The 17,250-nt window shown below is 37.8% G+C and overlaps 1 protein-coding gene and 1 pseudogene across 1 annotated transcript in view; one reads left to right on the top strand and one right to left on the bottom strand.

Annotated features, from left to right (window-relative positions):
- Positions 1 to 672: 672 nt before the first annotated feature.
- KCNH8 (potassium voltage-gated channel subfamily H member 8) overlaps positions 673 to 17,250 on the top strand; it is a 348,245-nt gene continuing 331,667 nt past the window's right edge. Inside the window, exon 1 of the mRNA XM_060100168.1 lies at positions 673 to 748. Within this exon, the coding sequence (XP_059956151.1) occupies positions 673 to 748 (76 nt within the window). The remainder of the gene's footprint in view (positions 749 to 17,250) is intronic.
- LOC132491289 (large ribosomal subunit protein eL31-like) lies at positions 16,074 to 16,457 on the bottom strand (annotated as a pseudogene).

Below are 17,250 nucleotides of genomic sequence, written 5' to 3' on the forward strand. Positions count from 1 at the left end.
CGCGGACACCGCAGGGGGACGTCCCCGCTCCCAAGTTCTGGGCGGCCGGGTACCTGCCCGACCTGTCTCCTCCCCTTCTCCAATACCACACCCACGGGACTCTGGTCTCCCCGGGAGAGGGACAGAGCGGGAACAAAGGGGTCTTTGTTCAGCGGCTCCCGGGGGGTGGGAGTCGTGATCGCTCGCGTTTCCCGGCGCCCCTGGGAGACGGACAGGCTCCGTGACTTCGAGCCTCGCCCAGCCTCGAGCGCCGCCTTCCGCGACCCCAGCGCCTGAGGTCAGGTTGCGGCGCCCCGGGCCACCGGGGGTTCTTCCCGGGCGAGCGGGCTGCGCGGCGGCGCCTGGCGGGCTCTGCCGCCCGCGGAGGGACGGTGGGGCTTCTCGGAGCTGGCGGAGGTGGAGGGGGCGGGAGAGGGAGCCTGCGCCCGGCTGAGCCTGGAGGTGCGGGGCGGGCTCTGCGAGCGATCTCGGGGCTGTTCCTGCCGGAGCCGTGGCGGCTGGAACCAGCTCCTTCGCTCCTTCCATCCTCCCCCTTCTCTCGAGCGGCCCCATCACCGCGTCGGGCCCCCCTCCCCTGCCGTCATCACGCTCCCCGTCTCCCTTCTTGGCACTTTCCTCTCGAACCATCCTCTGGACAAAGTTTGATGGAGAATTTCACACCACGCTGGAAAAATGCCGGTTATGAAAGGATTACTGGCGCCCCAGAACACCTTCCTCGACACCATCGCCACCCGTTTTGACGGAACACGTAAGTCTTGCACTTCGATGAGTTGCATGGGTTTTTTTTTTTTTTTTGAATGATTTTTCTCCTATAAATTACTTTCGTTCCCACCCTCCTTTTTGCACCAGTGGATTTTGTTTCCTTATGTTCCTGCCGAGGTGTCTTTTGTGCGGAGAATTTTTTTCCTCTCATGGTTCGGTGTAGTATTAACACTTCGGTGTAGCTGGCCCCCTTGACTCTTAGGTTTGGAAAGTCTGGAAAAGAACCTGAAGAAAGACCGACACCCGTGTTCACTGAGGGACCCGTAGTTTCTCGGTTTTTATTAATTTTATGAAGTGAAAATGAAAATTGTCCATATTGGTGAATTGCCAATCTGTCCTTATAGAGTTTCAAGTCTCCGTAAATTATAGGGAGAGTTTGGAATGTTCCTCGTCTATGGAGCTTCATTCTGTGATGTCTTTTGGATAGGCATGATACCATCTGAGTTTAAGAAATGCAACTAGAATCAAGATTGCCAAGTGTAAGCTTCCCGTAGAATTCTAAACGTTGAGTTTGTCAGAATCCCGATTCCTGCTTCTCAGGTATTGAGAGGTAGCATACCTTTCAATCTGAAATTATACTAACACTCGAGGAGAGACTGTTGGAGAAGGAGAAGCCGGGCGTTATAAAGGTTGATCTGATCATAAGAGGAAGTTTCAACATAATTTTTTTGAGGGTGAATATTATTGGACGCTTAGCTTGTTTAAGCTTCTGTTTAAAAGCAAAGATATGGTGTGTGGATTCTTGGAGACTGTTGGGAAACGTTTGCAAGTTGTTCTCTTTCAGGACCACGGTCAGGTCCCCGTTCCTTTCCAGGCTTCTCAAACTCCCCTCTTCTTGACCAGTTGGTTTTCCCTGTAATGAGGAGTCTGTACTTTCACCCCCAGCAAAAGCTATCAATTGGTTTCACTGTGAATATCCACACCTTCCTCCTAGATTATGTTGCTTCTGCTGCTTCTGCGTGCTATCTTTCCTTTTCTGCCTGTTACACAAGACTTGTAGAAACTCATTTGTTCTAAAGGCTAGTAGTGATTCAGGCATCATTGTTTTTTAGGATGATGGCATATTTCTTGGAGCTGATGTGAGAGAGCACATCTAACTCTATTTTCACTCCAGTCGTCTGGATACACAGTCTTACTACAGTGGGAAGTAAATCCTGGACTTTCGCGCTTCAGGAGTAGTTAGAAAAGTTTATATGAGGGAGAAATGAACTATTTACTGGATTTTATTCAATTTTAATTTTCAACCACCAGCCTACTCAGGGTAGTTGGTGTGAACATTCTTTCCAGTGTTTTCATCTTTATCTTTAGCCTTTCCTTCCCCTTTTATATTCTAGATGTGTCAGACTATGAGTGAAGTGCAATGCTATTATTTATCTGTCTTCCTTAGATAATAATAGGAAAATATAATAAAATTTCAAACCCCTGCCGGTGACATCATACCCACCACCCAACCACTACACAAAATCACCACTGCTATCTTCATGCATGATTGTGGTTGCTACTATTTATTACCTAGGAACTGATCAGTTTCTAGTGGATGTTTGTTTTTGAAGTTGCAAATTTAAACCCAAAAGACTTTCGATATTGATCACAAGTGCATGTATTGAAAATGAGCTAACTGGTAAATGGTAGTTGCTTATCTCATTGTCATTTAAAGTTGAATGGAACGCAGTGTGTTCCCAGCATAGCCCTGGGAATTACTGCAGGGATATATTTAAGTACCAGTTGCTAATGAGAGGGGCTTTGGATCATCTGTGTGAGGCGACCTCTGCCTCTTTCACTATAACATTTGATAGACAGAAGGCATGTAGAGAAAGAATGGTGTACTAGTGAATATAGCTCTTTTTCTATTTTAACTACACATTAATGTGAATAAAATAGAAGGTTAGAAGTTTTAAATCGTTGTTTGGGAAGACCATCATCACATAACCAGCATTCAGAATATTAGTAAAACTAAAACTGTTGGAGATCATGCTTGGTCTGTTCTCCAAGGGTCTGTGGGATTCCTGGAGGGAACCACTTTGTATGAAATTATTCTGAAAATCAGTGAAGCAAATTTCAAAGTAATGAGTGACATAAAGTTTTACTTCAGCAAAATTTTGTTGAGAACTTTTAAAGATACCCCTCATCCCAATAAACCCCACTCAAGGAAAGAGGACTGTATCCTCTTATTTGCTTTTCATTTGAATTGGAAGATGACTTGAATAACCTGAAATTTAAAAAAATACTTTAAGCAAATTTAAGCCACAAATTTTGCTAACATCATGGCATATCATTTTGCCTGCTAAATATTTAGCTTATCTTTTTCTATCTTTTATGTGTTGACACAATTTTATTAAGTATAATTACTATCCCTGAAACTCTTTTCCTATGATCATCCTTCTTTCTGTTGATTTTTTTTATAACAGTCATTTATTTTCTTGTGCAAGATAAAACCATTTGAAAGTTTTAAATTAGCAAAATTGCCACTCGCCCAAATAAAAATTATACTGGAGAGTGCATAATGTTATTATACTCAAAATGTAATGTGTTTACTTGGTACATTTTCTGCCTTGTTAGGTATATTTTATAGTCATGTTTCTTATTTTGTTTTATTTTGGACAATATCATTGAAAAAATAAGAAAGCAAACAATAACCCTAGCAAATCACCTTGCTAACTTAACCACCATGAAATATTATTATTATCTTTATTGATTTAATACTGTAATGGAAAATAATAAATCTTAAAACATCATGTAAAATTTCTCCCAGGAAAAATTAAATATATGACAAGAAAAGCCTATAACATAATCTTACTAATTTATCAGTTGAGTTATTATCATCACAGGGCAACATAAAATAAGTTAATAATATATTTTATCACCTAGTGACACTTTATTATTGAACATAATAGGATACTTTTTCTTTTTAATATTTAAGAAGTGAGCTGATGGTCAGGATTGAAAGTCAATAGTGGACCATTAATTGAAACTTTTTTCTCATATTCAATATAATTTAAAAAAACTATTGGAAAATATAAATCTTTTCACATAAAACTATCCTGACATATATTTACTCTTGAAATATGTTCTCCTGGTTTATGTTTAACTGAATGTAAATGAGACTTAGAAAAACTAAGAAGCTTGCAAATATTGAATATGTGTACCCCATTTAGGGGAAAAGGGTAACTCCAGTGAAATTCTTTGACTCATTGCATATAGCCATACTTCTCACTTGAAACACTTAAACACACACACATACACACACACACACAATCTTAACATTATGACCTGCATATAGTTTATTTTTACATCGTTCTTTTTTTTTTTTACACATTTAATATACTTAAAAAATCCTTTCTGAATAGGCTTTTGCTTTAAGTACATGAATATTAATCTGGACAAAGGGAAATGATAATAACAGAACACATAAGTACATATTTTAAAAAATAGTTTTTCAGTACAAATATTTGCCACAGGGTACCATTTGAGAAAAACACATTTCTTTGAGGATATAAAACTTTCAAAGGAAAGTGTCCATTTTCCAACAAAATGGTGCATTAGCCTACATTTTCCAGTCACATCAAAATTTGGCAAGAACAATTCTTTCTCTTTGGGGTTAGTGAGACAAGATCTAAGCTCTAAAGGAAGTTTGTAGCCCAGTAGACTCTATCAAGGAGATTCCATTCAAAGTATTCAGAAATAATGGTGGTTTAGACATTCATTTGTATTTGCATATGTTTTATGTACTCCTGTTCAAAATGGTCCAAGGAAATTTGTTAAATTGAAACGCTTCCTTTCCAGAGGAAACTCAATGGAGTTTCTTTTCCCCTTTATACTTTCATCAAGGTACATAGATCTCTTAACTTCAGAAGCATAGAGAGAAGGGTAATGTACCCAATGCTGTAGGAAAGGGACACAATAAGGAAGGGGACAGTGGGGACTTCCTAAGTCTTTGCTGGGTTGTAGTTAGAAGAATATCATCAGAGGTATTTAGCTAATAAAAAAGAATGAGCTTCATTATGTATGGGTCTGTCTGTAAAAGGCTGTTACATGAAAACATTCAAAGAAATACCTAGCACTCCATAGATATCGCCCCACAAATGGGAGTTCATAAAGACTCGTTTGTATTTTTTGCATGCCATGAGTAGTCTCTTATTCCCATTCTGTATGTTTAGAGAGACAGTTCCCACGTCAGTTTTCTATTTCCGGATACTGAATTACCACGCATTCAGTGGCTTATCATCTCACACTTTCCGTAGGCCAGACATCCAGGCAAAGACTAGCTGGGTCCTGTGCTCAGAGCTTCCGGAGACTACAAGGCTGAAACCAAGTTGTCAGCTGAGGCTCGAGGCCCCCTTCCAAGCTCTCGTGGTTGCTGGCAGAATTTAGTTCCTTTTCTCAGCAACTGGAGGCTTCCTTCTGCCTCCTGACACATGGCCTCTTCCCCAGGCCCTCTTACAACAGAACAGCTTACTTCTTCACAATTACTCAGCCATAAAAAGGAATGAAATAATGCCGTTTGCAGCAACATGGGTGGACCTAGAGATGATCATACTAAGTGAAGTCAGTCAGACAGAGAAGGACAAATATAGTATGATATCGCTTATATGTGGAATCTGAAAAAAGGGTACAAATGAACTTCTGTACAAAACAGAAATAGACTCGCAGAGGTAGAAAACAAACTTACGGTGACTGGGGAAAAGGGGAGAGGTGGGATAAACTGAGAGATTGGGATTGACACACTACTATCTATAAAATAGGTAAGCAATAAGGACCTACTGTATACCACAGGGAATTCTACTCCATACCCTGTAATGGCCTGTATGGGAAAAGAATCTAAAAAAAGAGTTATACATATACATATGTATATGTATAACTGATTCACTTTGCTGTACATCTAAAACTAACACAACATTGTAAATCAACTATACTCCAATAAAAATTGAAAAAAAGATCAGCAAGAATGCCTGTCGTTTAGAAGCTCACCTTGGTCAGGCCTACCCAGAATAATCTCCCTTTTGACTCAACGTTGACTGATTATGGATCTTAATTACATCTGTAAAATCCCTTCTAAAATAATATGACCTGTCCAAACTCAAGGGAAAGGGACTAGATGGAGTGTTTACACAAGGGGTTAGGAATCTCGGGAGCCAGTTTAGAATTCGATCTGCTACCGGTGCTGTCCCATTGCTGTACTATTATACGAAGCCTAACGTTCTCACATCTGTTCTTCTGTGAAGCAGATTTATTGAGCATGCTCTATGTAATTCTGTACGCACGTAAACTCTGCTGAGCTTGCATCAGCAGAGTTTGTGAATGTAAGGCCCAGCTCACTGGAGGGAGGGTTTTTCTTTATATTTGGTGATGGCATATGAGTCAACCTAGCCTAGCCGTGTTAGTCAGCTGTGTTAATCAGATTCTTCATTCTCTGATCTACAAGTAATGTGGGAGACATAGGGATATTTTCAGAATATTAATCCCAGTCTCTTGACAGGGTGCTTCTTCTTTCCAGATAAGGAAGGTTACATGGGGTCTGTTGGTCTGTGTACGGGTATCTTAATCTGCACTGGTGGGTGAACCAGTCCACAAATGTGGCATCTGCAAAGGACGCAAGACAGGTCCTTGTATTCTAAGGTGACTGAGCTGCTTCCACTTTATTTACCTTCTTAACCAGTTCTGTTACTGGGTTCGTATGTGGACTGTTTTGAAACAGTATGTTTTCCATCTTTTTCTTATGCTTCTAACCATGTTTCAGATTTTAAGAAACTCCCCATTATGCACTCTTATATTGAGGTTGACTGAGTTAAATTAAATAACTTTCTTTATGTAAACTTTATTCCAAGTTTACTAAAAAAACAGAAAAAAAGAATGAACAAGAGAGGGAGAGGGAGGAGAGAACAGAGAAGAGGGATAAGGAAAGAGGAATTATTTATTTTCATTCTTTTGACTTTGGAGATGAATTCTTTATCTTACAAAGGACTTATTGCATGGGTTCTCAAAACTTCCCTGCAATGAACAAAGTGTTTGATTTACAAAAATTTGGATTTAGGTATTTACCAGAAATGCATTTCTTTGGATGAGTGGGATATACAAATAAGAAGAAAAATTTTATTATGTAGTCTTTAAAAATACCAGATAATTTTGTTTTGACATCATCATATAGAGTAAAATAGATAGCTAACATGTTAAGAATAGAAGTTATACCCACAATTTTTTCTAGGCTCTGGCATTTGGTGTTGCCTGTAGACCAGATCCAACACATATCTGGGAGGGCACAGGCTCTCTTAGGAAATCTTTACTTTATTCAATCAATCAAACATTTCTTCAATGCTATTTAATCCATGCTGACTATATACAAAGCCATTATGCTAGGATCTTTGGGAAAAATCATGCTTGTCCTTCTCTCAAAGAGGTCAATAAAAGTATGCACAAATTACCATCACATAGGTTGGAAGGGGATGCGACTGTTCAGGGTGAAGGACTGTGTACATTTAGATGAGGGAGGAATGATTTCCTCTGGGGGGGAATGAGCTGGGGGGAGTCATATAGTAAATGACTTCTGGGTGGGAATGATTGGCTCATATATGATAAGGGCAAGAAACAGTATTCCATTTACTTGGTCAATTTGTGCAGCACTTGTTCTTGAGGCTGGAAAGGGGGGCGTTTAAGGAGGATACCAAGTATCTTAGAGGACGTGAAGGGGGCAGTGTAGAGGCAACGGGACAATGGAAAGTCAATAAGGCCAGACGAGGAACATCTTTGAAGCCAGGGTGCTTTGTCATAATAAGCCATCGGAGGTGGTAGACCCATGTCTCGGTAAGAGAAATGTGTTGTCCTGTATGCCTGGTGTAAAAGCTCTCAACCTTCCCATGTTGTACAGGCTGATGCATGATACGGGAGAAATGTCAGTCTTGAAACTGAAGATATTTCTTCTTCTTTTTTTCTTTTTTTTAATTGAAGTATAGGTGACATACAATATTATATGTTACAGGTGTACAATAGAGTGATTCACAAATTTTAAAGGTCATATTCCATTTATAGTTATTATAAAATATTGGCTATATTCCCCATGTTGTACAATATATCCTTGTAGCTTATTTTATACCTAAGAGTTGTACCTCTTAATCCCCGACCCCTATATTGCTGCTTCCCCCTTTCCTCCTGAAGTGTTCATTCTTTCTAGCTAGAAATTACTTGCAGCTTTCACAAGAGTTTTTACCATTTTTTCAGCTTCTACCCATTAAGGTTTACAATACTTAGTGTCTGAATTTTAGCTTGGGTTCTCTGGACAAAGCTGAGAGTCCCTCAAGCCCATGGGCCTCAATTGGAAACAGCTACATTGGCTTGGTCTTGCCACTGAAAAAGCAAGATATTGTTGTACTGTGTGTGTGTGTATCTGGCCCCTATGTCTAGATGCTTTTAATTAACTATTTTCTTAAAACATTTATTTTATATTGGAATGCAGTTAATTAACAATGCTATTTAGTTTCGGGTGTACAGAAAAGTGATTCGGTTATACATATAGAAGTATTACCTCTTGCAGTGTTTCCAGGTGTGCATACCAAATCACTAAGACACTTCTTACTATCTGTCCTAATAAAGGCTTTACACTTGAACAAGGGTCCCCTATTACGCAGCGGAATTGAGTGTTCTTCATTTGCTTATGGATGTCTGCTCTGCCCAGGAAGCTAACTTTCTCTTAGGAAAGGGAAAGATTGATTTCTGACCACAAGGTGAGTGCTGTTCTCCTCCAGGGCTGCTCACCCCTGTGTTGTACTGTAGAATGACGCCTGTGGAGAAGAAAAAAAGTTGAGGGTGTGCTAGAATTCCACCCCTGTGAAGCCACTGGAGAAATGCCAACAGACAGAGGTACAGAACTGCAACATCTGCAGAGAAGTCCGTTCACCCAGGCCATACATATTTGCTGATACAGTCTAAACACTAAGTTTTAAAATCCATTTTGGTTTAGCAGAGCCTACAAACAAAAATGATGAGACTTCAACTTTACCTGTTTTATAGTTCATACTTAGCAACTGGAGTGATTGAAGAGTTTTCTCAGTAATTTAAACAGTCAAACGTAGTTCTTGCCTTATAAATTCCCTGGAAGATAAATTTTGCTTTCCTTTTTAGCTGTTAATACAACTATCCATCTCCCTCAAGCCCTTCAAAATTCACATGTCCCCAAATGAACTAATAATCTTTTCTAGCCCATGAAGCCTATTTATTCTCTGGCCCCATAATTGGCATCACCACCCACCCATTTCTTCAGGCTAGAAATCTGAGTCGGCCTCGACTGCGCATGCATCAGATTGGTTATAAGGTCTTCGAGATTTCACTTAGAAATGCCCTAATTTGGCTTCTCATCTCCCTCTTCCTTGCTTTTACTTTAGTTTGGATCCTGTTTCTTAGCAACACAATTGCAACCTTACTCTGTCTAGACTCCCGTGGCCATAAGCTCTTATCCGACCCGCTTGTGCCCCCTTCAGTCTGCATTGTCCCCAGAGTGATTTTCCTTAAAATCACTATCATCATTTAATCATGTAACTGCCCACCGGTTCCCTGATACCTCTTGGAGGATGTTCAAAGCCCTTTGGGTCATCTAACCCCAAGATGATTTGGCAGCATCTTTTCCAGCCACTGCCTCCTGAGGCTGCAGACATACTCACCCCAAACACCCCGCTTGCTCATCCTGGGCCTCTGCATGGCACCCATCCTGAAGGTCCCCTTCTGTCCAAACTCTTTCTGTGAGGCTCCAAGTAGAGCCAGGTGACATTTCCTCTCTGCTGCCATGTTACCTTGCCCATCCCATCCCTCCAGTCAGCTCCTCTGTGTGCTCTAATGATCTGCTTTCGGATTTCAACACTCAACCATCAACTCCTTCAAATCTTCCTCACTTGGACTTATACTTGGAAGAAAGTGTTTGCTCAATAAATGTTTTTTTGGTAGAAGAATTTCATATTTCTTAAAGGCCAGGTCTATATATTAATTGTCTTTATTTCCCTTCACTGGTAACTGGTACTCCTTTTATACAGTGCTATGTGGTTAAATTTAGTTTTGAGACATAATTCTAGACTGGCTTCTAGCCCCTCATTTTCACATGGTTGAAGTACTAATTTATTTTATAAAACTCTAATGATAATAGTGACTACCATTCAGGGCATGTCTGCCTGCATGCTGTGTGCTGTGCTGGTGCTTTATCTGTTCCTACACAACCCAACACAGCAAGAAGGCAGGCAGTCCCCTTTCTGTTCCAGATGACAGGACTCAAGCTCAGAACTTTTCCAATGTTATCACAGTAGCCTGTGATTTTTCTACTATAGCCTGTGATTTTGCTACTCTATCACACTGCCTCTAAAATGTGGTTTTTTAATAGTAAGTATAAACAGACTGGGACAATCTGTGATATCATTTCTAGTTTCTAAATCTTGCAAAAAGGGATTTCTGCTTTAAAGATTTTAGCCCTTTCTAGTTCATATGCTGCTTTGTTTTTCTCTTTTGATATACTATGCTTTAAGTACTTGTCACTTAAGAATGTGTTTAGATTGGTATTTAAGACTCATATCTGGAACTACTAAGTGCACTCACTGTGAAAAGCAGTTTTGTTCATCAAAGAAAATCTACTCTCCATTTTTTTTTAAATAAAGAAACCCATTTTCTTTGAGATTTTGGTGTTTAGAATTTGCTGACTTTAGAACTTCCTTGTGATAGTTTTGTTGTCAGGCTAATCTTTCCATAGAAGATATTCTAATTCTCATGGCTGTTATAGTGACATCATTTTGTATTTTTACCTTGTTAGTGTTTTACAGAGGGAATTCTTCTACCTATTTTGAATCTGCTTTTATTGGGAGAAATATATTCTCCAGTGTCAGGCACTTTTAACAGCAGTCATTTACCTTTACAATGAACTTACAGTCAGAAATAAGGGTACCTAGCTCTCTAACTCTCAAATCTAATTTAAAGCTCTTTTCTTTTTTCATGTTTTTCTTTTTCTTTTCTTTTGGACAGATTTCCTTATTGTACCTGTGAGTCCAACCAGTTTCTTACTCTAGTTATTGAACTAGAGGGAACTGAGATCAGAGTGCTTTTCAGTCTTTCCATATTTTGATTGTCTAGAAAAAATGATCCATGTAAGAAGTTCAGGTGTTATCAAACTGTCAAGTACCCACTTTGACAGGAAGTAGCTTGTCCTTAAGTGTGATATTCTGGCTATTCCTCCAATGGAGAGAATCATGTAGAAGATTAAATGGGGCATATTTTTTATCTCAATGCAGAAATAAATGTTTCTGTTGTGATTCCATTAATTGTGAAGGAGAATGAATGTCTTGAGACTGGAGCTTTTGTTTTGTATTGTAACTTTTGATTTGAATAAACGTTATAAAATTATTTGGAAGATAGCAATAATAGCTAATATTTGCCTAGCATTTAAGTGTATTCATTCTTTTTTTCCATCTCTTGAATTGCTTTTGAACTAATAGATAAAAAGTGGCTTCCTATTGTAATTTTTAACATACATTTACTTTACTGTAAGTGAAGTTGAGCATTATTTAATATATTTAAGTTCTATTTGAATTTCCTTTCCTGGACATTATTTGTTCATATTCATTGCCCTTTATTAATTAAATTGTTGGCATTCTCTTTTTGACATCTATGAGCTCTTTACAGAATAACAAAATGAATACTTTACTGGTGGTGTTAATGTATATGTTTTCTCCAATTTTGGTGGGATTTTTTCTTTTTATGTAAGTGAATTAATCAATTTTCCTCTTATGATTTCTGTGTTTTGTGTCATACTTAGAGAGGTATTTTCTATTCCGAAATTATTTAAAAAATACATCCTATGTGTTCTACCATAGTTTCATTTTGTATATTAATTTTTTCTCCTCTATTAGTAAGTTCTGTCATTTAATCTATTGAGTACAACGTAGGGATCAAATTTTTCCTTCCTAGATTCCTATCCAATTTTCTAACAATATTTTACAATAATTAATCTTTTCTACACTGATTTGAAACATCTAGTTTATCATATTCCATATTTCTATATGTAATTATTTCTATATTTTGACTTGCTATCCTATTACATTCATCTATATTTTTCTTTATGTGTAGTTCCACAGGTTTAATTATAGTAGTTTTATGATGTGCATCAAAAGTCCCATTCCACTCTATTTTTCCCCCCAGAGTTTTACTTGGCTAATCATACTTATTTGGAAGTCCACAGGAACTTAAGAATCAGATTATATAGTGGGAAAAAAACCCCGATGATATTTTTAATGGAATCTCCTGGAGGAAAATGACATTTTTATAATGTTGAAAATTCATATCCAAAAATTTGCCACGTATTTCTTTCACATCTTTTTTGGGATTCTCAATAAAGCTCTTGCACATTTCTGCTTTATTTGATTCCTAGTAATTTCATCTTTGTAACTGTTATGTAAAATGGATTCTTTTCTTCCACCGTTTAGTTTTTCTAATTCAGCCATGTTTATTTATTTGAAGGCTATTGATTCTTATATTTTATTGTTTTTCTAACCAGCCAGCTTGCTGAGTTTCTATTATTCTTTGTAATAATTTTTTTTTTTTTTTTTTTTTGCGGTATGCGGGCCTCTCACTGTTGTGGCCTCCCCCGCTGCGGAGCACAGGCTCCGGACGCGCAGGCTCCGGACGCGCAGGCTCAGCGGCCATGGCTCACGGGCCCAGCCGCTCCGCGGCATATGGGATCCTCCCAGACCGGGGCACGAACCCGTATCCCCTGCATCGGCAGGCGGACTCTCAACCACTTGCGCCACCAGGGAGGCCCTCTTTGTAATAATTTGGCAATTGTTTTTTTGAGGTTTTAAGGTAACAAATAATATTGCCATCAAATAATGAAAAGTTAGTTTTCTTGTTTCCAATTTTCACAAGTCTTACTTTTTGCCCCCTTAATTTTTTTTTTTTTTTGGCTGCATTGAATCTTTGTTACTGTGCGCAGGCTTTCTCTAGTTGTGGTGAGCGGGGGCTACTCTTGGTTGCGGTGCGCAGGCTTCTCATTGCGGTGGCTTCTCTTGTTGTGGACCACGGGCTCTAGGCACACGGATTTCAGTAGCTGTGGCACATGGCTCAGTAGTTGTGGCTCGTGGGCTCTAGAGCGCAGGCTCAGTAGTTGTGGTGCACGGGCTCAGTTGCTCCGTGGCATGTGGGATCTTCCCGGACCAGGGCTCGAACCAGTGTCCCCTGCATTGGCAGGCGGATTCTTAACCACTGTGCAACCAGGGAAATCCCTGTCCCCTTAATTTTTTTTTCTATTGTCTAGTTGTTTTGGCTAGTATTATAAATACTATAAAAATGGTGATGATAAAGAATATCCTTCTTGTTCCTGACTTTAACGGGAATTATTTTAGTGTTTTTCTAAACACTAGCTTGAGAAATAAATATTTTATTATTAAGAGATTTTGTCATGTATTCCTATTTTATTAAGCAATTTTATCAACTCTTTTCATCATCTACTCAAATAATTCTATGTTTGTTGTTGAATTAATTAATTTGGTAGATTCTTTTGACAGATTTTATAATATAAACTATCTTTGCATTCTTTCATTAGAGGTTTCTTGGACGTGTTACTAGGTTTTACTTGTTAATGTTTTACTTAGTATTTCACTTAGAATTTTACTTGTTAATATTTTATTTAAAATTTTAGAATGTGTGTGTGTAATAGTCATTATTTTCTTTGTTTTGCATGTGTGTATTATTGGAATTTTGTTGGGGACCACAGATCCATATCTGTGCTACTTATAATGTAGAGTCATTGGGTTTAGAATTTGTGCCAAATTTTTCTTATTTTAATAAATTATCATTATTTATTACATTGGTGAGGTTTATAATGGTATAATTTACATGTAGTAAAATCACCCCTTATAAGTATATAATTCGATGAATTTTGCAAAATGTGTACAGTCATAAAACCACCACCACAATCAAGATTTGGAACAGTATCTCTCCCCCCTCTCCCCAAGGTCAGTACCCTCCCCCCACTTCCAGTCCCTAGGACAACTAATCTGTTTTCCATCCCTGTGGTTTTGCCTTTTCTAGGTTGTAAGGTTAATCAAATCATACAGTATGTAGCATTTTTTTTGTGTGCGGGGGGGTGGGGGGGTGGGGAAGGTGGAGGTGTCCGCCTTCTTTCACTTGTCATAATGCTTTTGCAATTAAGTAATTTTTTTGCATGTGTCAGTAGTTCTATTTTATTGTTGAAAATTTTATTCAGTTTTGATTTGAGTCTTCTTATACATGTAGAAAAAAATGAAGCAACAGTAGTTAATGTATTGATTCAATAGTAGAAGAGCTTCATAACTATTAATACCATCAGGGTTTTCTATGGAAAATCAGTTAATCTTAATAATACTTGAGTTTTTGCATCAAATTTATGAATATAAGTAAAGCTTTCCAAAGTTTGTTTTATAGAAGGTAAATCATATATTATTTTAAATGTTATTGTAAATTCAGTTAAATGGATGATTAAAAATAAAGTTACTTGTTTTGTGATGAGAAGACAAATGTAGGTTTTGGTAGAGCACAGTGTCATAGTAAAGACAATGTTCATTAAATTAAACAATGTATGGAGAAGGAAGAAATGTGCTTGGACTTGGATGTAGTGAATGCATAGTACATTTTTCTGCCCCCAAAATGGTGCATTCTATCAATCACTATAGAGGCTGTAATGGTCAAAATTACCAAATATGTTTATATATGAAGAATTAGTTACAGTAGTTACACTACATGATGTCTGTTAAATACAGAAAAAACATGTGACATGGCAATACATGGTTTTTCTTTTTACTGTCGTCATCAGTCATAATTTTAAAGTGTCTGAGCCTTTGAATGAATGCTTTGTAAACAATCTAAGTGTCTGACAGTTATTATTCTTTTCTGAATGAACCTTTTATATTTTCTTTTCATTTTATTTGAAATCACTTGAAAATATTTAATCAAAGTATTTAATAAACAGTATCAAAAACTTCATTTTAGTGGATAGCGAGGATTGTAAACCAAACTGTGAGACAAGAATACATTGAAATGTATCACTATACAAGTAAGGGGAAAAATTAAACAATAAGAGCTCAAACTAAGTGCTAGATTTAAGAATTTTCCTTTGCAATATTTCAACTTGGAAGACTTTTTTGATGAAGCTTCTGTATTTAATTGGATACATTTATCAGTACTGACACTGAATGCAGTTGAAAAGATCTGTGATTTTGCAGCACCTACATTTGACAAAACACTGAAAAGAATTATAGAGATACCTTTTATGATAATTTTTTTATATTATAGAAATTTTTGAAGGTAATTACTCCGAATAAAGAAACATGAGAGGACCAATGAGGTATTTGAACTGAAATATTTACACTTTTCAACATATAGAATTGAGATATTGTCAATGTAGCAAAATTTGGGGGACAAATAGAATTGAGAATATCCTCTGTGTAGCAGAATTTGTCATGTGTCTACAAGGTATTTCAGCAACTACAGAGTATCTTTTCAATGAAAACTTTTCATGGTCTATAGCAAAGAGTTAATTGAAGATGCCCACAATTTCAAACTTTATTTACCATAAAATGCATCGTTAAGGAAAATTACAGGCAGTTTTATGGAAAAAAATTTAAATAATATATAGATACAAAAGAAATATTGTTTAGAATAATACCAGCAACTTGGTGTAATAGACAAATATGGCTAAGTACATGACCAATATGTGAAAATATAATGAAAAATCATTGTGCTTAGGTGCTTATTTTATTTTCTGGTAATATATAGATACTATCTCATAGAAATAATACTATGTTTCAAAATAGTTTTGGAAGAAAGAAAGGTTATAGGTTCACTGATATAGTAGAACTAGTCAAAAATAAAAAAAAGTAAATACTTTAATAATTATATAATTTTATTCTTTGATACCTATTTTCACTTTCAAAGGAATCCCAAGTCATCCTATGATATGCCCACCTCATAACAAGATATTCACAGCTGTTTGAAATACTGCTTTTTGACCTCCTTAGGTCTCCAAGTACAAATTTCTTTAAGTTAGACTTTTTATACAATTTACTTTTGATACTATCTTCTGAGGTAGATTGATGAAGTTGGGGAAATTTTATCCCCCATTTGTAATTGTTAATATAAATATTAAAATAAATTTTCATGTGTTTATATAACACTGTTTGCTATCTCTTTAATTTTGTTATACCAGATACCTTGAATGGAAGTGACTTGGGTCGCTATTGGCCTGTGATTATTCCTAAATATTTTTATTGTCATTTATTTATTATTTATTTTTTGCCGTTCTATAACCTTACTGAACAATCAGCAGTTAGTTCTCATCCACATTAACTGTCTGTAGATTTTTGAAAGTGGTGGCAGGTACATAGGTAACCAGCGTATAGAGCTTGTTTGGTGAATCTTCATCTTCATTACGTTTTCTGGACAACCGCACATGGTTATGGTATGGGACATTCCTTATTCCTTTGGCACAGCAGCTTTGTTGAGCCGGGTGTCAACGCGTACATCTGGAGTTCCCATTTCCTTCATGGCAAACTTCTGGATTTCTCTGGGCGCCCGAGGGGCATGCTTCTTGAAAGGCACTCCAGGGATGTGCTTGTGAATGTTGATAGTGTATTCTCTGGTCACCACCTCCTTGATGGTGGACCGGCCCTCTTCTTCTCGCCGCGCTTCTTTGCCGGAGCCATCCTGATGGGCTATTGTCCCTATTTTAGAGAAGAGGACGCAGAGGACCCTAGAGAGCCTCAATATTTTGTCTCAAACTGGTACATGAAAGGGACGGACTCTTATTCTCATCCTTCAATTGCAAAACCCGTGTTCTTCCTTCAACTTTACTCTGATTTTCCTTTGAAAGAAGAAAAAGGGAGGAGAATTGACATTTAGTGAGTAACCATGAACCCAATGCTATGTTTGGTATTTTCACCTATATTAGTTTATTTAATCTCTGCAATAGTGCAAGGTAGATGTTTTTATTCCTACTTCATGGATAGGGAAATTGAAACCCAGGAAGGCTGAATAAATTGCCAAAAGTCACACACTTTACAGGTAATGAAGCTGGAATTTACACATTTTGTTTTGACTAAGCAGTCTGGGTTTAATTAAAAAGACAAAAAATTGGGGCTTCCCTGGTGGCGCAGTGGTTGAGAGTCCGCCTGCCCATGCAGGGGACACGGGTTCATGCCCCTGTCCAGGAAGATCCCACATGCCACGGAGCGGCTGGGCCCATGAGCCATGGACACTGAGCCTGCGCGTCCAGAGCCTGTGCTCCGCAACGGGAGAGACCACAACAGTGAGAGGCCTGCGTACCAAAAAGACAAAAAATTGGAGCTAAATTGTAAGGCATTCAGTTTATTAGGATTAAGATCTTATTGGTTATGGTTGACTTCACTTTGAGATATAAACCACTTTTGTGCTTTTTAAGAACACACCATTTGGGAAACTCAATTCAGAAAGTTACAGAGTGGCAGTGTTTTATAAACA

Source organism: Mesoplodon densirostris, chromosome 5, assembly GCF_025265405.1.
Source record: "Mesoplodon densirostris isolate mMesDen1 chromosome 5, mMesDen1 primary haplotype, whole genome shotgun sequence".
NCBI classification, from domain to species: Eukaryota; Metazoa; Chordata; class Mammalia; order Artiodactyla; family Ziphiidae; genus Mesoplodon; species Mesoplodon densirostris.